The following is a 24504-nucleotide window of genomic DNA, read 5'->3' on the forward strand; positions in this document are numbered from 1 at the left end:
CTCAGAAGTAGCCCACTGCTTATGGTTCACATTACTTAACAGTTGTTTTGCACATATTTATTGCATGGCAGTCAAATGAAGGCTCCCATCTTATTTTATATTCCATAGACATGCCACCTTATTATATATTTTATAGATATCTCCAGGCTAGAGGTGGAAAAGGAAACTCAAAACAATTAAGTGCTATTTCATGTTTCTGGTAGCTTTAATTATAAAAATCAAGGTCAGTATTATAATTTTATGGAACTTTTCTGTACAAGGACCAAGACTTTCATTATAAGAAGTAAAGTAGTTCCTGGAGAAAAACAATGTTATTATCCTCTGACATGTTAACTATTATGCAAGCATGGGAAAGATTAAAGATGATAGAGGATTTGAAATAGCAAAGCAATTGGCTGTATTTCTGTTTGAGGCTATTAGTTATTTTCTTCAATATTCCCGAATAAGCTTTTGTCTCAAGCATTGTTAGAGCTGCCCGATAGCCACTCATGACCCCTTCCTTTCTAACAGAAACCTAATTTTGTTTAGGGAGTCAGCATTTTCCTCCCCAGCTATGTGTTAGGGAGGACTCAGCTCCATGTTCCATCCCAAGCGTTCGTCATGGTGGTTCCATTCCCATTGCCGAGGATAGGTTGGGCATGGTCTGGGATACAGTTATGGACAGTGAGTGGTGAATGGAGCATCTTTTGGATGTACTTGGGAAAGATTTTTCTGGGTATAAGAAGAAAAATATAGAATTAACAGCTTCTCATTTTTTTGTTGTTGTCAGTTTTGTTGTTGCTGCAGCCAACTTGCTAACAATGGGGACAGCTCCCAACATATTGAGGATAGCAGAAAGGAAATATGGAAAGAATTTCGATTCTAGACATTTTAGGTCCCCTGAAATATGCAACCCTGGTTATGCTCTTGAACGTCTTTGTAGAAGGGCTACTATATATTTATTTTATTTAATCTTATGTCTATTGCCCTCCATCCCCCCCCACCTGCTTTACAATATAATGATAAAATATGCCAAGACTTCACATTTGTGACAGTGTTCAGACTGTTTCAGTTGTCATCCGAGTATCATTTTTATTAGCATGTTTTTAATGTGATTTGATAGTGTCAGATGATAGACACTAAGTAAAAAATCATTTTCATTACTTAAATGTTCTACAGCATAATGTCCAAACATGCAATCACAATTTTGCTACAGCCTCAGGTATATTTAGTGCACCCACGCTTTTCCTTTTTCTCTCTTCATCTATTTTTTCCAGAACAGTTTCTACACGATGCCTGGATATTGGTAAATAGTAAGAGCATACTGTCTTTGCTTTTTGAAATCTGTCAGAATGCAGAAAGAAACAGATTTTATTGCAATTACCTTTCAAAGTGTTATTAGCATGAATTAATTCTTGCAAATGCAGACTTAGAAATAATTCCTCTCTCACTAAAATGTTCCAATGTAGCTTTCTTATCATTGTTGCAAATTGAGGTATGTAGAATTAAACAGAATAAATATTGTTTGTTTTTTTTTTTTTTTTTGCTAAGAAGTCCATGTGAATTCCTTTTTAGTTATTCTTAGTTTGCTTTTGGACACTTTAGAATTTTCCAAATGGCTACAATTGACAAAACGCGTGGATCAATTTTCTCTGGAATAATCATGAAACTTTGAGATATTGCTCAAATTTTCAAACCAAAAATTATGAAGTAGCTGAATGGGTCACTTCTGTAATTTTTACCTTTTGTCACAATATACTTAAGACTCTGTGGCTATCAGCACTGTACTATTGTCTTATTAGAAACTTTTCAGTGGCTGAAGAAAATGTTTTGCCTTGACTATGTCACTATTTGTAAGAGAAGTTTTGTTTTGTTTTGTTTTGTATTTAATCTGTTTTCAGTCTTGTTAAACTGGAAAGGGCATTCTCCCGTCTCTGAGGCTTTTCTTGAAGGTCTTACAAGCCGGAGCTCAGGATCTGAGTTTGTTTCCAAACTTGAATTTCTCAAGTTTCAGGGAGACAGACTTCTATTAGGCCACCAGACTAGCGCAGCAATGTTTAGATATTATTTCAATCAAAGAACTGTGTTCCATTACCCTAGGATCTGTGTCAAGCTGTGGATTAGGTTAAAAAACCAACAAAAGCTCCTGGTGATTGAAAGATTATAAGTATTTTGCTATATTACTGCATTGCAGGCATGAGCACGTTCTTTCAGCAATTTAGAGTTTCACAATGTTACAATTAATTAATTGTGTCTATCTAGCTAAAACACTAGTCAGAGTTATTGTCTGTGCACTTTTAATAAATCCTTTGAATTCCCTTGATCTTTCTTTTTTTTCTTATCCTCTCTGTGTACTGTAGCACAACTTTCCCAAACTCATAAAACTTTGATTAATGGAACAAAGAATTAGATTTGAGATACCTGTTTTGGGGACTCTCCCATACATCTCTGACCTTGAGGTCACTTTCTAAACGTACCTCACCCTTTCTCTCCTGAAGAACAGTATATGAAAAACCAGAAAATATTGAAAACGAATATCCTTGCTATTGCTAAATCTTTTATTTATCCACAAGTTTATACAACTAGCCATTCATTATACATATTCAGTGTTTCTTTTCTGGAAAGTAGTTTGCATTTCTTCATTTTTCTTCACCTGTTCATTCTTTTTCTTCCCAGCTATAAGCATGTATACAAAGTAGGTAGCAAATAAAGTGGGGCAAAAGATCCTGTTTATCAATTGACCTTTTAACAGTATTGTTGTCTGTAACCTTGAAGTAACAATGTTTTCTTGCATGAAAGCAGAATCTATTCATTGATTCTAAAACCCTCTATTTATTAATGACAACTAATTTTTTCAACGTGCTTCAGATTCTGATATCCAGGTTTAACCAAGTTTTTAGAAACCCTGTATTTTTATACTCAGTATCATATGCATTGAATTTGGCATCTTTTTTTCCACTCAGAATTCACACTGTATTGTCTTTAGCCTCTACCTCTTCTTTCTTAGAGGTCTTTTTCTGCACTAGCAAATGAGAAGAAGCAGAGCTGCTGGTGTATATGTGCTCCATCATTGACCCCACTAGAACTCATTGTCGACCAGCTGTGCAGACTCTGTTTCTTAGTAGGGAGCCTGGGCTTGCCCTCCGTTGATGCCATGTAAGCAGCTACCATGTTGAAATTCAAAGGCAGCCTCCATAGCATCCTGGGGCATGTCCCTGGAGGAAAGGGGAGCCACAGCTCTGCCCAAACGCTGCTGAGGGTGGTGGAGATTGATGCCCAGTTGAGATGTTTGGGATTTGTCGGCACATTTTGGCACGTGGGTCCAGTTAGGAACACGCAGCCCAGCCCTCTTTTCCTTTTGAGAATATCTAGGAGTAAAATGCAGACCGTTGCTTTCTTCCCTTTCTTAGATCTTACGCAAACTGTTGGTAACAGGAATCTCTCCCTCGTTTATGCTGTGGTGTGGAGATAGAGATGTTGAAATTGAGGCCATGAGAACTTTCATTCTCAACACAATATCTCTGGAAAAAAAAAAAAGGACATAATTCAGAGGAACTCAATCCATTTTCTTCTCTGGAAAATACCAAAATACAAAGTACTTACAGACCATTGTTGATTGAGGGTATCAGCTAAAAAGATATACTTGTTACTTTAAAAAATTTTAATTGCACATCAATAAATTGAGTTATTTTGCTAGTCTTTTATCTCTGACAATAGAAAGGATTTTTTTTGTATCAGAACAAGTCAGATAATAAATAATTTTTTATTTACACAATAGTTAATTAAAATTAAAGCTACAATTGACTTTATGAAATACTGGTGAGAGTATAAAACACTGTTTTGCTAAGCAGGAAACTAAAATTTAAGATTTAGAGTTGTAGAGAAGACAACAAGTCTTCCTTCTTCCTTTTGTAGTTTCACATTTAACTGGAGAGAGTGTTCTCTAAGATCCAACACCTACAGAATGCATTTTTTATATTGTTCAAAGCTGACCTCTGCTTTTAGAAAAGTTTATCTGCACTTTTTCATCTGTTTAGAAACATACATTTTTGGTTAAGAGATCGAAGACAATCTCTCTTTGTCTTTATTTTTTTTTTCCCTGAGCTAGGGAGGTTGAGATAAAAAAGAATGACTGCTTTAAAAGTCACACATGGCTGTAATTTAAGATTTTTTTCCCCTCATTGTCCGTAACAGTTGAAAGAAACCTTCAATGAAAGTTTATTAACTAGGCCAATGCCTGAGGCCATAAAGGTTCATTTATTACCAGTTTCTTGGCTGTTTTTCTTCTTCTATTTTTCGGTTAAACTCATAGCGTAAGATAATACTTCACAAAATTAAACCTTTGACCTTCTGTAGAGTTAAGTCTCCTTTGATTAGATAAAGTAACAATTTATGGTCCAGCATGAGGTTGCACATGAAATGAATAATGCAACAGACCCTGTGTGGACTGAGAATCTATTGCTTTTGAAAAGATGAATGCTGTTTAAAGGGGGAAAAGTCCACCTAAGTGTGTTGTCTTTATTCAATATGCACTTTAGCAATATTTCAAAAGGCTTAACTTCCAAGATATAGGTATGTTTGAATTTCCTAATTCTGGTAAGAAAGACAAATGGCAAAAATATTGCAAAAAAGCTTTGGTACCTCTTTGTGCAACTTTCATACAAGTAATTTTTTTGCATGTTCCAGGTACTACAAAACACTGAAATTATAAAATTAACTAATTGCCTGAGAACAATGACTGTTGATTTTATGAATGGAGTTCTGTAATGATGGGTTATTAGAATATTATAATTTGTTATATTTTATTTGCTTAAATCAAAACGATATGGCTTTAATCAAAATATTTAACCCCTTTAACGTTAGGACAAGAAGCAAAGTAACAATAATAAAATATAACAATAGTATTAAGTTGAGTTCTTAATTTTTAAATCCATCCACAGTAGTTAAGTTTCTGGTTACCAAGATATAGTAATACTTGTGGATAACAATAAAGTTTAAAATTTTGTTTTACTTAATTTGTGTTATAAAGTTGAAAAGTCATAACTCATTGCCAAAATGGTAGCAATAAAAACACATCCAGATATTTCTTTTATTTTTCTATATGCCCTTTGCAAAATTGTTTGGGAAAACTGAAGAAAATCTCAAATCTATCAATGAAAATATGCTTTTGGAATTCCCTGGTTAGTATAGAAGAGATACACATAATTTCAGACTCCAAATTGATGTTTATTTCTGTCTTCAGCTCAGTGGAGGTAGACATATGTGTTCATAGTACAGGTCTGTGTTCTTCACAAAGCTGTTGTGATTAGCTGGTTGTTTAAATTACTAATTGACATGCAGAAGTTGAATGCTTGAGAGAAGTGCTTCAGTTTTAGTTTGGTTCTTTTTCAATTAGCTTAAATTATTTAAGATGTATAAATCTACTGCAGTGATTTAGTGTCTTTTAATAGAATCTCATGGTGCAACATAAATTAGGTTAAGAGATGCCGCTGGATTCATATAACTGTAGTCTTTGCTCCTAAAATGAAGAGATGTTAGGAAATTTGAAGATTTACCATGACTTACTATTATTTTGAAATAAAGGAAAAGCTTCTATCAGAATACAAAAACTCACATTTGTTGCATGTTATGAATAAACTGTTTCCTGCTGCTGGAATGATTTTTCTAGCATAAAGAAGGAGAAGTGAATGATATAATACCATTCAATGGCAATTTCCTCTTGATGTCCACCTGCTCTGTTCATAGGTGAACAGGGTTGAGCACAATAATCGAACCCCAGAAGATAAGTGACTTAAACTTAGCATTTATTCCTGGAGCAATAAAGTATAAGGTCACCTCAAAATCTGACAGTCACCCTCAAAGAATTGAGTAATTTGACTATGATTGAGACAAGACAGAGACATGATCTACCAGAACATGCAGCCCTCTAGCAGATGACAACTCCACAACCCTTGTTTCTTTTGATCCTTCTCTATCTAGTGGCAGTATCTGTTATTTTAAATTAATCAGAATTATTCTTTTCTCTAGTCCAACTTTAAAACTGAAGCTCAAATCCTATTTTTCTAACCATTACACTGGCCTATCACCATTCACATTTTTATCATAACTAAATGAAGAAATCATGGAGATTAAATGAGATGTTCATATAAATGCAAGAACTTAATGACTAAGAAGGCAAGAATACGTTGCCTAAACCACTGGCCTTTGTGTCTCTATTGTTATTCAGTAATTGTGGATATATATTGTTCTCAACACAGACCCTGACCTCTATTTAGAAAGAGTTTGGTTTTTTTTTAAATATTATCACAAGTGTTTTAAAATATATTTCTCATTTCTCTCATGAATCTTTCCCTTGAAGAATATTCATATTAATATACCAGAAAACTTTTGTGGTCATATCTTCTCAGCTTTCTCAGCTTTATTTCTTTTTTTTTTTTTTCATTTCACTGGAAAACTCTGCCCAAACAAAACTTACATGTGAAAATAGCCACATGTATTTCCACTTTTTGTCATCTCTTATTCTTTCACCAGCAACCACACACTGTTAGAGCCCCACATGGTACTTGATTCTGGGAAAAAAAAAAGGATTTGAAGAGGATTAGCTAGTATTGAGAAAAGTAGAACATTTGGGGGCATTATTCTTAGGCTAAAATGCCAATGAGGTAACACTTTTGCAGGAAATTAAATTTATGGCAGCTTCTTCCTCTTTCTACTTATCGTATTGCCTGAACATCAATATATTGAAACGTAACCTTTACCCCCCAAAAAATGTGTTACATCACTTATTCTCAGCCACTTTCCCACTGGTAAGGGCCACCAGCCTGGGGTCAATGCATTGGGTAATTTGGTATGATGTAGGTAAGAAGTGATTGGACTTAGACCAACATGACTAATCTAATGCCCTGTTTATTGGAGACAGGAACAAGATGTCATGAGGGAAGTGCTTAAGAGAAAACTGGAGTCAAAGTCAAAGTTTGCCTATTTAAATTTGTTTTCTCTATTTAGAATTTGCTCTATGTTCAAGATATACAGGGGAAAATAATTTACTTGTTCTTGTCTTTTTCCTTGTTGCTGCTGCTCTAGAATTCAGGCTAACATTATAAATAGTACATTTCACCAATAGTACAGGTAAAAAGTTTATACATAATTTGAGCGATCATTGTTTCTGTGGGCAAATATATTCTAAATTCCACACAAATGAGTCACAAATAAAACATTTGGAATGATGGTTCCTAAGTTGGTGTCCACTTGTATTTGTGACATCATCTGAGTGTCTCTAACCTTGACTTCCTATGCAGTCCATAGCTTTTGGAGTAAAGGAGATTTATTTTCTTTTAAAGACTTCATAGTTTACTATACTCTGTACTTTTATTTTACATTTATTGACTGAGCCAGTGTAGTCAGTGCTAAACTGGGAGTTTGGAGAATTGGGATTCCTCTACCATTATTTAATGGTGTGACTTTACAGAAATTATTAATTTCATTGCTCTTAAGTTTCATCATCAATAAAATAAAGACCACTTTAAAGTCTTCCTAGTCCCCATATTTAATAGGTCTAGACCCAAAATGATTCATAGAAATGTCTTTCTGATCATGGTAATGCTAAAGATAGAGGAAAAGTAAAAGGTATAAATTCAAGATCTTGTGGGAAGTTTTACCTTTCATGAATTACCTGATAGTTTCTTATTGTAAACTGAATTATAGTAATTCACAAAGTTTCACTGATTATGTTGTAGACAGGTCCTATGAGTCAGCACTCAGGAGTTGAGCTTTGCAGAAGTGTCCATGGAAATTCCTCAATGATTTACACATGGCCATATGCCAACCCCGTAGTGTTCCCTCCCTCCAGTGCCACTGCTGCCATAACCCCCTTCAATCTGGGAGACTGTGATTTTAAACTATTCAGAGTAAGAATGCTGAATTCTATGTGTATTCCATTTATTAGTCATTATCAACACTATAATAACATTTCTGTTTCTCCAAATAAATGGGGATTCTTTGTTAAACATTTTTAATCTAACTTAATCAACTGAAAAACTGAAAACTGGTATAGGGAGTGTTTCCATTAGTGGCTTCAAGGATCAGTTTTCCTTTTTTCCTGCAGAATATGAATGTGCTTTAAAGAGCAAGAAAAGTCAGTCTAATGGATATTAAGAGACAAATTCACACGCAATTTTTCCAGTCTACCTTGATTCACAATTAAGTTATTCATTCTATATGCTTATCATTTCTGTTACATAATCATTCAAGGGTGAGGACAGGGATGTTTCAATCACAATTTTCATTTATTTGTAAAGTATCAAGAAATAACGTAACTGTGAAAATTAGTGTCAGTTTTTGAACAGCTGGTACTTAAATAAGGTTAGGAAGAAAACAGGGTGAAAAAAAGGTGCTGGTGTTTTCAAGTTGTTATATTGAGCCAAGAGTTCTCCTAAGTCTTGGAGTGATTTCAACTGAGTTGTAATTCAAACTCATATGGTGCTTACAATGCACCTTCAACAGAGTTTTGCAAAGACTCTATAGGAACTGTCAGGAGCAGAAAGATTACTTCACAGTAATGACTGTTGAATTGAACTATGCTTTTTGATGTTTTACTTTCTGAATTGAATTGTTGGACAAGATTAATTGCACACAGTGAGAGTTTTAAATGAATGACTTTGTAAAGCATTAAGTTTCTCTGTATGCCACTTGGGAAAAAAAAGCTAAAGGTTTAAATGAATAATTGTATTTAATGCACAAAATGCCTGGGTTAATTTTAAAATTCCTTTACTAACATCCTTTATTGAAAATAGAAACCTACTTTATTCATCTATCTTAGTTATATTGCTTTGGTTGAAGTAATTTAATATTCCTGCTTCCCACTAATCTTCTAGTTCAACAGAAGTAAACCATAGGTTTCATAAATTAAAAATACACTCTTCTGAACATGCTTATAAGATAAAAAAACAAGGCTGTAAACATTTATGACTGAAACAAACTAGATTGTTCAAATCCTGCCATGATGTATCATGTATATCAATATGGCACTGATATCAGTTAGAATGCAAACAAGGTTTTAAATGATGTGCCCCTTCATTTCAGCTGGAGAATCCGCTTCACACCATCTGCCTATCAGATGGTTAGGAACCAGGACTGCGTATTAATGCCACATGTTCGATTTTCCTCCTCCTTGTAATGGTTAGATTCATATTGCTAATAGCTGTGCATGAGCACTGTCGATGAAATTTCTATGGCGGTGGAGTGATGAGATATTTATAAGCCTCCTGTCTCCCTGAATAATCAGTAGGAAGAATGCCAGACATAAATAACTTATCAATTCCAGAATATTAATAACAACTACCATTGCCTATAATCTACCACATGTTTAAAATGGTTTCTTCTAAATTTGGGTAACATAACATACTAATATAACGTCTATCATATGGAAACTTTGAATGATTACTATCTCTAGCATATTATCCATTTTATTTAATCATTAGGTTTTGGGAAATGAATTTTATGTGGAATGCAGTATAAAAGTAGACAACATATCAAACATTTGGAAGTCAACTTGTCGTCTTTGAAACCAAAGATCAAAGATTGCACCTTTCAAGTTGGTGAGCAAACAAACAGATCAGAGAAAGGATTTGACAGCAATATGTCTCTTTTATTGATATTTATATTCTACAGTTGTAATCTACTATTTATAAAAGGCTCCTAACTTATTTGAAATAAATAGAATGGGGATACTTTTCGTTTTTAAAGAGGGTGATCAGGATTGTATAACGGCATTTGGAGGAGTTAAAGGCTGTCTTTACAAAGGTTGAAAGAAGAAAAATCCTGTCTTTGCAAAGTAAAGTAGGGTCTTACGTAGTAACAATGCCTGCTTCTCTTCCAAAAGATAAAACCCATGGATCGATTTTAGGATATTGAATTTGAAGTAGTAAAAGCTTTTTATCAATACAGCACAGAGAGTGGAGATTTAGTGATTTAATGATAAACTTAATCAAGGTAGACAGACAAATCAAATCATTTGGTAGTAGCATGGTTTTTAGATCTTCATTTATCAAGTGGCTAAATTCTCACTTTATGCTGTCAGATAGCTTTGGGCATACTTGCATTTTTGTGAGTAACTGAATAACCATATGCACAAAAACATAAGCTGATACATAAGGTTGTAAATGGGTACTTTTGATTACTTGATGATATCTACTACCATTTGCAGAGGGCTTAATGTGCACCCTGGCTTTTATGTATATGGCATCACCTTTGTTCTCCACAGCACCCCTATGAGGTCAGACTTGTTATTCTTACTTTTAGAGGTGAGAATTTTGAAGCCCTAGGACTATATACTCTTGCTACAGTATCCCAGATAAACTCAATGCATGTTGTCCAAAATTTGTATGACCTAAAAGCTGTGTTTTCAACCTTATTATACTTCTCTATTACTAGTTTAGAGAGCTAGTAATTTCCATGCCAGTCACTTATTCAACAGGGACTTTAAAAAATTTTAGTGGAGTATCAAAAAGTAAATACCAAAAGTAAAACAATTTGTTTATCCAAGAAAAGAAATAAAGAACTTCTAACAATAACCAGTTTTTTTTTTTTTTAAATACAGACTTTGAAGGAGCAGAGCAGAGTAGAGCCACTGCAATAAGGTTGTATCATAATTCAAACAATAATACGGCAAGCTGTCTTTTTAGGTGCTTTGTAAGAATTTTAACCATTCTTTTAAATGGCAGGTGGCAGAGCTTATGAAGATCAAGATAGTAAAGAAAAAAAACCCAAAGTTTTATAAGCATTATATAAGGTGTATGGGATACTAACCTAAGTTTGATGCATAGTCTCTTTGCTAAGGGCCAATTGAAGGTCTATCTTCATATTAAACTTAATAAATGATTTTTTTTAATCCTTCCTCTTTTATAAATGTAAAACTGGAAAACCTCTCTTTTAAACAAAATATTTCTCAATCCATTATTTTTAGCATTGGGAAATGAATTTTAAATATACCCTAAACTTTCCACATTGCTTGTGATAAAATTGGATTTAGACTCTTTTAAGTTAAAATTAAATTATACTACATATGACTTCTAAGTTCAGTACATGATTTTATCTTGGTATATGAAATACCATAAAGGTACTTTGAGAGTGTAAAAGTAAGTTTAATGAGTTAAATAAATGGGTTAATGGTTCTTATATGTGATCATTTATGCATTCATTATTATTCGTTCCTTCTTTATACATATTTTCTTTCTTTTTATTTTTTATAATTTTTTTTTCTTTTTCCCAATGAGAGAAGGGTAACTGATGAGGAGCTTACATTAAAGAATCAGGAGCTATTGCCCAGGCTGTTTAAATAACGATTATAAATACCAAATAGATGTGTAGGTGAGTGTGTTTGCTGGTGTAGTAGTATGCATGAGTGATGCATCAACAACATACAGAAGTGCTGCCTTACCTGGCTCGCCTGTGCTTCTGGTGTGAAAGGCAAAAGACCCAATAAGACTTGCTTTCACAAAGTCATCATCACGGTAGAGCAACATGTCTCCAATTCCTCAGTCCAACCTGAATTTGCATTTTAGCAAGCTCCCTGGTGGACGCTTCAGACCACTCACATTTGAAAGCCTCTAAATGATGATCCACTTGGTTACTAAGCTTTTTTTTTTTAACTTTTTATTTGGAAATAATTGCAAACTTTCTGAAAATTGTAAGAAGAATAAAAAGAACATTCATACCCTAAGGGCTTCCCTTTGCATAACCACAGTGCAGGTATTGAATTCAGGAAGTTTAGCCTTTATACAGTGCTATTATCTAATGTACAATCCATATTCCAGTTTTGGCAGTTGTCCCTTTGATGTCCTTCATAGCATTTTTTCTTCTGATTCTGGATTCAATCCAGCGTTATGTATTCCATTGAGTTACGTCTCTTTGGCCTTCCTTATTCTGGAACATTCCTCTGCCTTTGTCTTTTACATTAACAATTTTTGAGAGAACAGGCCAGTCATGTTGTAGAGTGCCCTTCATTTTGGGTTTGGGTTAGTAACCTTTTATCGTAAGGCGCAGATACACTTTAGTGTAAACTACTGTCATCAAATAATCTAAGGGCAGTGAGCACCAGAATCAACCAACTGCAAGGTAAAAGCAGATTCCTCAGTGCACCCCTGAGATAATTTCCATGGATGTGGTCTTGGGGAAGAGAATCTCTAACTTTACAGGCACTCCAGCTGAATTTGATGTAGATTATCACTTAGGGAAACATTGAATTACCTAGTTCTGAGGGAGAAAGAAATGGGTTGATTGTGAAGAATTAAAAGAAGCAGTAATTTTGCACTGTACAGTATGTCCAGCGAGATATTGAAGTAGGGGGTAGCACAAACTATGAATCTGAGGCAAGGGGACAAGAGCCTCAGTGGAAATAGGGCTAGAAAAGGAAGTAAAAGAGTTCGGTCAGTATTATGGGTTGCCAGTATTTATACAAGTAGCTAATCCCTGATTACAGAGAAAATATTGTTATAGGTTGAATTCTCTAGAAAGCACAGACCAAGGACTATAGAGATATTTTGTGAATTTATTACAGTAGGGTTTTTTTTTTTTAATGGCAGCTTTACTAGGTAGAAACATTTACAATGGAATCTCTTTTTGAAGCTATTATTTGGTATGTGAAGCTGTTTTCACTAGAGACGGGAAGTTTGGGTGAATTTGAGAATTACATTGGAGACCTGAATCAGCCATTGAAAGGCCAAAAACAAGTGCAATGGATGCAGGGGGCGGGGACTCTTTGTGATCTTCTCCAGCCCTAGGCAAGATGAACCTTCCAACAGTCATGCTAATGAGATTTGTTATTCATAGTAAATTTCCATTTATTGTACCATAAAAGTAATGTTTTAAATTACTTTCCATTGACATTCTCAAAATAATTACCATCTTTTTCCCCGTGGCTTTGCAAGTAATCTATTTTGAGAAACATTTTCTTCATTCAGTGACAATTTGTGCCAAGCATTGTGGTAGATGTTTGGGATATATGTACTAACAAAGTATTTCTACCCTTTTGGTGTCAAAACCTAGATAGAGGAGATAGCCTTAACCCTACCCCATTAGCAACTTGCCTCCGCCCCGCCCTCCCCCCCAAAGAAAGAAAAAAAAAACAGCAATGATGAGTTCAAGGGACTGTGCTCTCTATTTAGATTGCAAACTAAAATGGCCCATGGAACACTAAAATCAACCAAAAATATATAGATGCAGGGGCCCAAGGCAGGTCTAGCGAGTCAATATCTCAAATGCTAGAGCTCAGCCGTTTGCATGGTTTGAAAGCTCCTGGGGGCTTCTCTTGTGTTCCTGTGTTGTCATCTGGACCATGCAGACCAAAAGAAGCCTAGAGGATGGCAGAGCAGCCAGCAGGAGGGAACCCAAGTCCTGAGAATGATCTCATGGATCACGGCTGCCCACCTCCCTAAACTACCACCTTTCTCTATCCTGCTCATGAGAGAGAAAGAAATCATTATACTCTTTAGCCTAAGAAACAAATGGACAAAAACTTCTGTACAGGTAGGGATGGCAAAGTCTCATACACCAGAGATGATGAGAACAAAAGCAAGTGAATCACTAACAGTACTTGAGGGGTACTCAAGTAAGTTAGCTCAACTAACATAAAATTATTAAAAGCATTTATAAAAGTCAAAGGTTAATAAAACTACCTAAGGACAAGTAGAATTCTTTTAGCTGAGGAAGCTGTGGCCAGCTCACACATATACTACAGGACTCATGCTAGGGCTACACTTTATTTATGAAGCACTGGAATGTATTGCATTCCCAGCTTTTACTAAATATGATGTGTCATTCTTCACATACTTTATCTTTTTTATTCCATATATTATCCCTTTTGTTTTTGAAATTGTTTTCAGATGAAGAAACCGTATTCAAGGAGATTCAATGGCTTGTTGAAGGCCACATCAAACGTAGTTATGTTTCATGCTACTTAATTTGATCAGACCCATGCAGAAATAGCAATGAAATCTCAAGTTAAAGATTTATCTTTCTTATTTGAATTCTATGGGACAAAATCTGCCTGCAGCCTAAATCAAAGATAAAGAGCCCAGAAGTGTCATAAATTGGAGGTGGGACACCACCTGGCAACCAAGAGGAGGGGGAGGTGAGAGGTTCACATTTGTGACAAGGAAGAATTGAGGAAGAGGGATTTTCTGGGAAACACAAAGAGAATTTTAAGAGAACAGGAAAGAAAATATTCTGAAACATCTTTGAAGGAAATGAGTAATTGGAGACAAAATTCAATCATAGGAAGATGAGAGAATCAGTTCAAGTTGCGACTTAAAAGGCAATAAGTGTTCAGACCAGACCCAGACGGATTCTTTGAGTTTAGGTCGGTGCCTTTTGAGGGGGCGGTTATCAGTTTTTCATAAAAGATTCAACTTGAGTGTCTTGTTGCTTGGGGTGAAAGTCATCAGAGCCTTTGGGGTCTAATTTGAAGTAAAGGTGAGGTCTTCCCTAATCTTTTAAAAGAAAAATAGTCGAGCTTTCCAGGGAAAAAAGACTTTCTTATAATTCCTGGGGCTGTAACTTATTTGCTGTAGTAATGAAAGTGATGATTAGTGGGGAGGAAAAGGAGGAGAGAGGTGTTCAGTCTCTAATCCACCAGCTGGGAGTGGAAATAAATCACACAGATAAATTCCAACAGGACTGGAGCACTGCTGTTAGAAACACTGAAGCAGCCTGAGCAAATGGCATTAGGGGAGAGGACTGAGATACATATTATCCTTTCATAGAATGTTAGGGTTTTATAATTAAGGGAGATCTGTGAGATGCCAGGCTGAAGTGAATTGACTTGGTAAAAGTTCATACATTTAAGGAAGACAAACCACTCCCATGCTGAGCAACCTTTGCTGGCTGGCTATAGCTTACAAATAAAATTAAAACATCATGGCCTTAGCATTCTGATTTCCCATGATCTGATCTCAGACTCACCTTCTAATCTCATGTCCACCCCTATCTCCTGTTCTCTGGATGAACAGAGACGGATTGTTCTGGATGGACATCATGGCGTAGTGGTTAAAAACACACACTCAGGGACTAGAATATCTTCCCATGTTTTTCTTATTTGTAAATTAAGGATAATAGTGTTTACAATCACATAGGGTTACTAAGAGGATTAAACTAGTTTTAAATACATATTTCTATATTTCTATATAATATATTTAATTATAATATTTATAAGTATATAAAATATTTATTTTTTTAATAAATAATATAATTAAATATATATGTCACTTAAAACAATACTTCACATTTAGTAAGTAAAGCGTGGTAACACCATTCATTTTATTTTATTTTCTTTGAACACCTTGGACACTGGGGATACCAAGCTCTGTAGCAACACATGGTCTTTGCCTTTGATTAGTTCACGATCTAGGGAGGAAAACAGATATATAAGCAGGTACTTACAGTGTGGCATGTCATGTGCTATAATGGAAGCGTATCAGTTTCCAGAGGGAGAAGAAAGGAAGAGGCACTAGCTCAGCTGGGGAGGGAGGAGGGGTTAAGATTCCAAACATGAGTAGGATTTTGCTGAAGATTGGGAAAACAGGGTAGTGAGTTGTGGGGCAGGGACACTCCAGACAAAGGGGATGGCATGTACAAAAGCACAGGTTTGAAAAAGCAGGGCATGAACGGGTAATGTGGCTTGTTCAGTGTCATTGGAGGATGGCCTGAGAATGAGGAAACTTTGAGTGTTGAGGTAGCTTTACAGCAAGTTAGGGAAAGGCCTTGTGACTTTAAGTTAAACAGTTCAGATTCTGCCACCTCCTACACATCCCCCCTTTAAGCAGTGGTAAAGGAGTTTAAGCAGGGAATGACATGTTCAGATTGGTTTCTTTGAGAGCTAATTCTGGCATTTCCATTATCAGCCTTCTATGGACCAATTATGTTTATGTTAACATTTAATTTGGGAGTTTAGAGAGCTGTGTCTTCATTATATTAATGTTGCTTCATTGTATAGATGGCATGAATATATGTTACAAGCGTGTTGCATAAAGAAATCAGATACTTGAATTAATGTTTCTGTGTGTGAAATATGAAGTACATGAAAAACCAGAAGTTGAATTACTTCATTTTTAATTTATTCTTTTAAGGTCTAACAGCAGCAGCTGCAGCAGCTGCTGCTGCTACCAATGCAGCCATCGCTGAAGCAATGAAGGTGAAAAAAATCAAATTAGAAGCTATGAGCAACTACCATGCCAGTAATAACCAACACGGGGCAGATTCCGAGAATGGGGACATGAATTCAAGTGTCGGTAAGTTATATGTTCACTGAAAGTTATTTTGGTGATCATCTTGCTACCTAATTACTTTTTTTGCCAGGCAAAATGATTGGCCACCCATTCAAGAGGTTTGTACTTTTAGCTTGGAACCCTGTGTATTTTGAAGATACCATTTTGCCTGTCTAGCAACATGCACTTTAAATAATCAGCAACATTCTTTTCATTATGCGATCAATTTGATGCTGCAGCTTCTATAAACATCGGTTAACATCTTTTTTAATAAAAACAAGTCTTAGCAATCAGAATTTCTAAAAAATAATTTTAGGAAAGGTGATAGAAGATTATACACAAAAGTTCATGAGCGTTTTCTGTTTTAGTGCATTTGTTATCAAGTTGAGAAATTCACTATTATTTTCTGTAAACATAGTAAATCTATCCTTTCATGTGCTGCCAATAATAAAAATTATATTGATGAATAATTCTTCTATAACCAACCATTACCAATTTCTCTTTTTAAAAATACACCTTAAATTTTTCTTGAGTTTTTTTCTTTCCTGAGGCATAAGGAAAGAGAAATGAAAAGTTAACAGTCACTGTTAAACCAAAAGTGACAGTTGTATCTTTGCAGAATGTTCATTTGTCTGGGTAATTTGTTTTGTTAAAAGCAACTTCAAATGTGGGTTAATTTTTTTACTGATGAAATCTTTAGCATCTGTGTGCTGGTGTGGTAAAACATTTTATTCTGTCACTGAACTATTCTGTTTCTCCTTAAAATGTGGAAATCATACTTAAAATTTAATTTGGCAAGAGAAATTTAGATGTTGAATATATGTGCAAAATGCTATGTCCAACAGATGTGAATGAAGGATACAATCATTCATAGCAGTTCAATTAAATTCTGTTTTTCATGCTGCATTTTAATAGATTATTTCTTAGAATATCCAGCCACTCTCTACTTTCAGTTCATTAATATATAGTTAAGGGATCCTACAGATTTTAGAAATAGTTTCCCAATGGTTCCCGGGAAGCATACACCAGACATCAGTGTTGATGTAGAAAGTAATTTTGAAATATGTACACAAAATACTGCTGTTTCAGGGATAGCAAAGGGCAGTATTAATATAAAAAGGAGGGAAACGATTTTTCAACAGAACTACATAAAGGGAATAAAACAGGACTGGCAATAATGTGTTTAATTTGAGAGTGGGTTACAAACAAGGTGGTGACAGTTCTTAGAAGGATGAACAGAGGTGAAAGAGATGAGAACCAAAAGATGTGGCTCTAAAATCTGAAAAGGACTAAGAGAAAGATGGGTGCTTGTTTTTCTAAAGATAAGGAGGACAGTGGATTGTTTAAGGCATGGCTTACACACATAAATTTATACTTTTAAAAGTTAAAACAATATTGATGTAAAATGAAGTGATTATAATTCTATTTATAGAACTATTAAGTACACATTATTTAAAAATAGCAGCCTTTTACTTTGGCCTATAAAACAGGACAAATGTGGACAATTTTAAAAACAAGCAATTAGCCACTCTAAATTACAGTTACCATTCCAAAACAAAATCTGGATTGTTTTCAGAATTTTAGAAGAGTAGATCTTTAATGCAAGCTGCCCTTGATAGTTGTTTCTTGCCTTAAAATAGGCAAGTAAGTAACATTGAATATATTAAAACGTGATACCCCTGTTTGAATTTCCCTAGCAGCAAACCAGAATTGACTTTGGGGAAACCAAGAGGCATTAGATAAGAGAACATGTCTCATAATTAAACATTGACATACCTTTAATCGTTGATTTCATAGAATAACATTTGCCTGCTGATTAAATTCTAACTTACCTTAATTATTTAGTATATAGACTATCATAATGGCTTAAAAAGAAACAATTTAAATTCTCTTTTGTGTTTTAGTTGAACAAAAATACTTTTCTTCTATTAAGGTACTTAGTTGGTAGTCATACTGCTTTTTAGTTTTGATGCCCACCATCCAACACAAATATGAAACAGAAGCAGAAAGGTATTTCAGTTATCCTGGGAAGGTATTAACATTTTGAGATTGGGTTACCATTGGTGCTATTTGTGGTCTCTAAGGCATGTAGGTCATTTATATTCAGTATCTGTAACTGATTTGGGAAAAGTTGTTTCCATTGTCATTTTCCTTCTATTCCCTTATGATGCTGCCCTCCAAAAATTTATGATTTATTTTTCTTCCTGAGCACAGCCACTTTCCCCTAACTTTTATCTAGAAAGTAGGCAAAATGTGATTGGAGAACGGATGGGGTAGGGCGTAGAGGGTATGGGGCAATGGTGGAGGGGGGCGGATAATTTTGCAGAGGTCAGAAGAGTTGCTGAATTGAGCAGTTGCTTCATATGGTCCAAGTCTTCTCTGGTTCTGAAGGTAACACCTGCCTCTTGGTAAGTGGTCAATAATTACTTAGTGATTTTGAAAGGTTATGTAATCTTTCTGAGCCTAATATTCCACATTTGTAAAATGGCATAAATGAGTGTATCTACCTCATGAGAATTAAAGATCATATTTGTCAAGTGTTGATCACATTTTTTATTACAATATCCGCTTATCAAAGTGCTTGGTCACTAGTAAGTTTGATTGTTTTGGTAGTTCTTTCGCTATTATCATTTCCCTAACTTCTCCTAAAAATACCTTCTTCTTTTTGCTGCCACCAACTACTTCTTTCTATTTTCTTATTTCCTGCTAGATATTATTTGTCAAGCTACAGGCCTATGAGAGAATTTGGAGGCAGCTATTACTCCATTTGGGTTTTGTTACATCATGAATTTTAGTTCGTTGTAGGAACACATCAATAATCATAATACAGTCCCTGCACTCAAGGACATGACGTCTATCGGTGACATGGCTAAGTAAGCATGTGCTTACAGTGCAATGGCCTAGGTCCTCCAGGATCATCAGTTACCACGAGATTTGTAGGAAATGGTACTGTAGCATAGGAATTCTGTGAGGGATCCCAAGAATCTGAGTCCTGTATATTGAAGTGCAAACTTACCGCTCTCATGAATCTATCAATTGGGTCTTTGAAGTAATGAAAACTCCCAGAGAGGTGCTACTTGCATGATATGTTGTTGTTATTCAGTCTTGCCCAAATCCAGTGACATTTCTTAAGTTAATTCAGGGCTCTTTTCTATCTCCTGTACTCACCTAGCTCGCAAATTCCATTGAACATTTTAGATTTTCCTTTGTAGGAACATTTTTTTTTCCTTAGTTGTAAATAAATCCTTACTGCTCTGGAAAATAGATTTTCTCTTTGCTTGGTTTGTTTTGATTTGGCAAGGTGATGGTGAGGGTATTGTTTTATTATAGATGACCCTTTCCATTTTATAATATGAATCTTAAAATTTACCCAGGAAAAAAAGGTATTTAAAGAAAACAAATAATTACATCCCAATTTTACATGGTGACCTTGAGCTCGCATCTCTCCAACAGAATGATCACTTTAGGAAGAAGTGAGGGCCTCAGGATAGATCAGATCAGAGCGAGGCATCAGCACGCTTAATAAAATATATGGCCATGTCGCCATTCTCCCTCATCCACAATCAATTGGATTCTTTTAGTTTAATATTTACTTGCTAAGATGAGATGCTAGTCTGCATGGTGATAAACAGTCTGCTCCTGGCATCTGAAGGTGACCTGTCAGTTCATATGGACAAATCTCCTGCTTACTGAAATGTACAGAATAAATCATTAAAGCAGGCAGGTGCTCATTCCCAGATTTAAATCACCATAGATTTATGATTTGAATTAATGCTTCATTTGGCCATAGAAATAGATGCTGAGACAAATGATATTGCACTGGTTGGGGTTTCCATACTGTAGCCATCCTGATATTGATTACTGAGATGTCTTTGCAATCTCTTGTTTATATCAAGTACTATCTTGTGACAGGTTGGCTGATATGAGCTACATTGCAGATAAGAAGGAAAAATGTCCTGGATTCTTTTTAGTGGCAACATTATCCACAACATACAGGCTAGATAAATTGCTGTTTTTTTGCTTTAAGAACTTATCTACATAACCAGCTGAAAAAAACACTGCTTGGAAATTGAGACTGGGATATTGGAAAAGTAGAATTTAAAACCAATGAACCCAAGGTCAATTGCAATAGTATCTATAGCTGTGTTTTTATCTGCTTGTCTTTTTTTTTTTTTTTTGGCATTATGCATATTTTTGAGGATACGAAATTAATCACAATTGGTTTAATCTAAGGGAAACTTAATTTAACTTCTAGTTTTAACATGCAACATAAATATTGATATGGTGAACATCTCTTAATAGTTTAGATGTTATTTAAATATGTTAAACCTAATATCTTACTCCTTTAATGACAACAAAGGTAATAGCTCTTTAAATATAAATACATTAAATATTACTCCCAAGTGCAAGACTTTGTGGACTATAATCTACTAAGTGGCAGGAAAAGACTGCATTTTTACTTCTCTTAACATTTTATTTAAGGAAAACACTATGTACACAGTTTGAAGAATACTCAGAGGATTTAAGAGGAACCTTTGCCACCAGCTAATATCTGACTCATAGAACTGGTAAACAGCTATCAACAATAGTAGATTGCCTGCTTAGTAGGAAATGAGTTCATATCTATTCAAAATGTGATCTCAAAACAGATGTCCCAAGAAAATCTCATTGTTTAAACTATAGTCATCATCCCCTAACTGCTGTTATTTCTTTAAGGAAGTGAAGTAATCTTAAACACTTGAGTATTTTCTCTTTCTGAGAACGTACTGGAACACAGGCATGAGTACACTGATACAGTGATCTGCAAACCTGAGCCCATTTCATGCACCCCAAATGTATGATTCTTTTTCATTTTTTGCAATAGTTACAAGTACAAAGGAGTTTGAAGTGAAAATAAGAACTTGAGTTTGGGATTGATAGCTGTGTTCCTTGTTAGTGTTTCTTATTCCTTACTTCAGTCCACCAACCAACAAAACAAAACAAATGAACAACAAGAATTGGCAGATCCAGAGATAAAATTCTCTCCCCTGGGCTGACCATCTCCTTATATAACACACACACACACACACACACACACACACACACACAGACACACACATGCATTTAAAACTATTCTCGCAGAAGCACAATAGCTTATACAGTAGTCATTTCCTTTCATCAAACACACGTGTCTATTTGGAAGGAAAAATTAGTTTTATGATTTCAGGAAAAAGTCTTGGAGACCTTGAGAAGGCAAATAAAAGGAAACTGACAACGCAGGCCACCAAGCAGAGCTCTGCAGTTGCACATTGGATTCTCTGCCTTGGCAATGTTAATGAACCTCAAATCCTTCCTATAATTAGATGAGGGAATTGCTTATATTTTCAAACAGATGATGCTGCTATAATGAAACGATTGACAGGGAATTTAAGAGTGTCTACAGTAGTCATTTGGTTTCTGTTATAAAAAAAAAAGTTTAAAAAGAAGATTGGCTGTAGACATAGGTCCTGGGAGAGGTAGTAATTTACATAGCATGCTATGACAGGTGTCTTTGTGTAGTAAGGAAATAAAATGGAAGACTAGAGAAATGATGGGCAGGTATAGCAATTTTGGGGGGAGGAGGTGTCCTATGCTTATTCTGCTTAGGTTCTTTAAAAGGGGCCGAGACTCAAGAGATGGATCCGGATTGAGTGCACAGCTGTAACTGCTGATGAGCTAATTGCTCCTTATCTCTCAGCCCCATTCATCTTCATTTTTTACCAATTACTGAGAATTATCTGTGTTCTCAGTTGGATATGAGAGTTAATCCTTTTTGGTTAAGCTGGCAGTACTGTGAGCAGATTCCAAATCTGAGGGTGAAAAAGCCAAAGCAAGCTTGCTCTAAAAATGTCTCCAGTTCAATTACAGTATCACTGGTTCATAAGAAATTTGCCATTGTTTAACAGATTAAATGTGGAAAGTTTTTTTTTTAAGTTTCTTAATGTTTCTCTGCCTACCAATGATTTTTAAGATCCTGCTTCCTGTCTGATGAGTAAAATTTAACAATATTAACAGCCAGTGGCTTGTAAACATGGAAACACACAAGACTACCCTAAAAGGCCAAAAGAATTTTAACACATGGAATGAGAAATATTTTAAAACCGATAGCCGTCAATTTATATATAAACACTTGTAATCAATGCTTTTGCTCTCTTTGGCTTCACAGATGGTCAGGAAAGTATTCCCAAACATAAACCTTTTCACAAATGTCACATTAGTGGAACTTTAATGGAAGACTACATACGCATCTCTTAAAAGTGTAGGAATAGCCATGGTTTGTAATTCAATTGATTGTGACTAGGCCATATGCTTAACATCATTCCCTATGCAAAAGATGTCTTCATATCCTGACATTTCACACACCACTATTTATCCCACCATCAAAAACCAAGAAGAAATCTACTTTGGCACAAATTTTAATGCACTTGTATATATTTAATATTTCTGGCATTTTCCCCTTCATTAAATATATTAAATAAGGTAGCCTAGCATGAAAATCTGAAGAATAAACAGCTAATTTAATGCAAAATTAGCAAAAAGCAATTGTCTCAAATTTGAACATCTCATAGCATAAAAGATAAGTCCTTCTAAATGTTTCCACAAACTGAGCTGGGGGGGAGTGAACAGCAAAATGTGTTATATATAATGGATAAGGGTGGAAACTATTTAAGAAATAGTTTTTGAATATAAGAAAAGAAGACAATACATAATTTTTTACCTGCATACTATATATCAATTTCACTTGAGTTTGAAAGAGATTGAGCAAGAGAGAAAGTTTTTATGTTATTGTGTAAGAATTATGGCATTATTCAAAAATATTTAATATAGCTTAAAATTAGATTATTTTAAAATGACACATGGATGTGTTATTAACTGGTCATTTTCTTAAGCTCTTTTTCATGATATTCTAGGAAATGGATAGTGTCATTCTGCATTTTCTCCTATAACATTTTTTGATCGTCACTGGCTATGTTAAAAAAAAGTGACATCAGTGATTATAAGCGATGACTTTATGAAAAAATACATTCCTACTTTAAAAAAAAGAAAACTTTTTTGATTTTGAAAATTTGAGCAGATATTCCTTAATCTATTCCTGTATGTTAAAAAGAGTTTGAGTATGATCAGTAGCATGGACTAGTTTCCTGTAATAATTAGAATAGAAATGTATTCTATGGTGTATATAAGTGAAATGTAAAGAATATTTTCATTTTTTTGTAGTGTCAGTTCCATTTCTGTGAAGATTTTTTTTTTATTTATATGGACCATTGAAAAACATAATTACAAAATATTAGCCCAACATTTTTGTTTTGGCTTCAATATTGTTTATTCCAACTAATGACTGGATAAGAAAGTAAACCCAATTATATCACATTAAGAAATGAAAGTTAAATAATTTGATTTGACTCTAAGTCTCCTTATAGTTTGTGTGATCATAAAACATAAGGAAAAATAAGATATGTCCAATTGGATATGTTATATGGTAGAGTCCATCACATTCTGGTAGATTGAATGCATTTATGGCAGCCTTGGAAATACAATTTTCACTGAGAAATGCCCTGGAAATGATCATTATCCATCTACATCAAGATACTACAATGTTTATAGGCACTTTGAAAATAAAATATAGTGGGAGCAAACATTTCAGCATAAAATAATCTCAGGCTATAGTCAATCCTTATTAGGAACAGACGTCTCTTCTTTATTCATTAAAATGGTCCTCCATTATTTGATGTTTTATATTTTTATCTTCATATGATCGACACTGCATGGTTAAAAGAAATCGTCAACTTTGTATTCTGTAACATATAATATTCAGTGATGTATATGTTCAAATATTTTATGATGATCTGATATTAAAAAGTGTCTTCTTTGAAGTTTTATTATGGTGTTCATGATCCAACATCATTGTGAACATGAGCACAATCATCAGAAGTTTGTAACTCTAAGCACAACGCATCTGTCACCAGACATAGTGTTGCACATTTGCATGACAGTGATTCATCTCTAAATATTCCAAATATTCCAAAATTGTACAAGGCCCATTTTGTATGAATCACGGCATGTCAAGATGAATACAAAATAGTATAACTAAATCATAATACCTGAATACTACTGTAGTTGATATGAATGCCTAAAAATTCAGTTCATTTAAGATGAAATAACGTGGCATCATGGTTCTGCTCTCTCCTGATGGCCAACAAAAAAGAACTCAGATTATATTAGGAAGATAGTAAAAAATGGAGGGTTT

At 34.7% G+C, this 24504-nt stretch overlaps 1 protein-coding gene across 3 annotated transcripts in view; it reads left to right on the top strand.

Moving 5' to 3' along the window:
* The window catches only part of DACH1 (dachshund family transcription factor 1), a 406379-nt gene that overhangs the window by 211362 nt on the left and 170513 nt on the right, over positions 1–24504 (top strand). For all 3 annotated transcript variants that reach the window (XM_037800622.1, XM_037800620.1, XM_037800621.1), the window contains exon 3: positions 16101–16262. In XM_037800622.1, the coding sequence (XP_037656550.1) occupies positions 16101–16262 (162 nt within the window). The remainder of the gene's footprint in view (positions 1–16100; positions 16263–24504) is intronic.

This window comes from Choloepus didactylus, chromosome 12 (assembly GCF_015220235.1).
Source record: "Choloepus didactylus isolate mChoDid1 chromosome 12, mChoDid1.pri, whole genome shotgun sequence".
In the NCBI taxonomy this organism is placed as follows: Eukaryota; Metazoa; Chordata; class Mammalia; order Pilosa; family Megalonychidae; genus Choloepus; species Choloepus didactylus.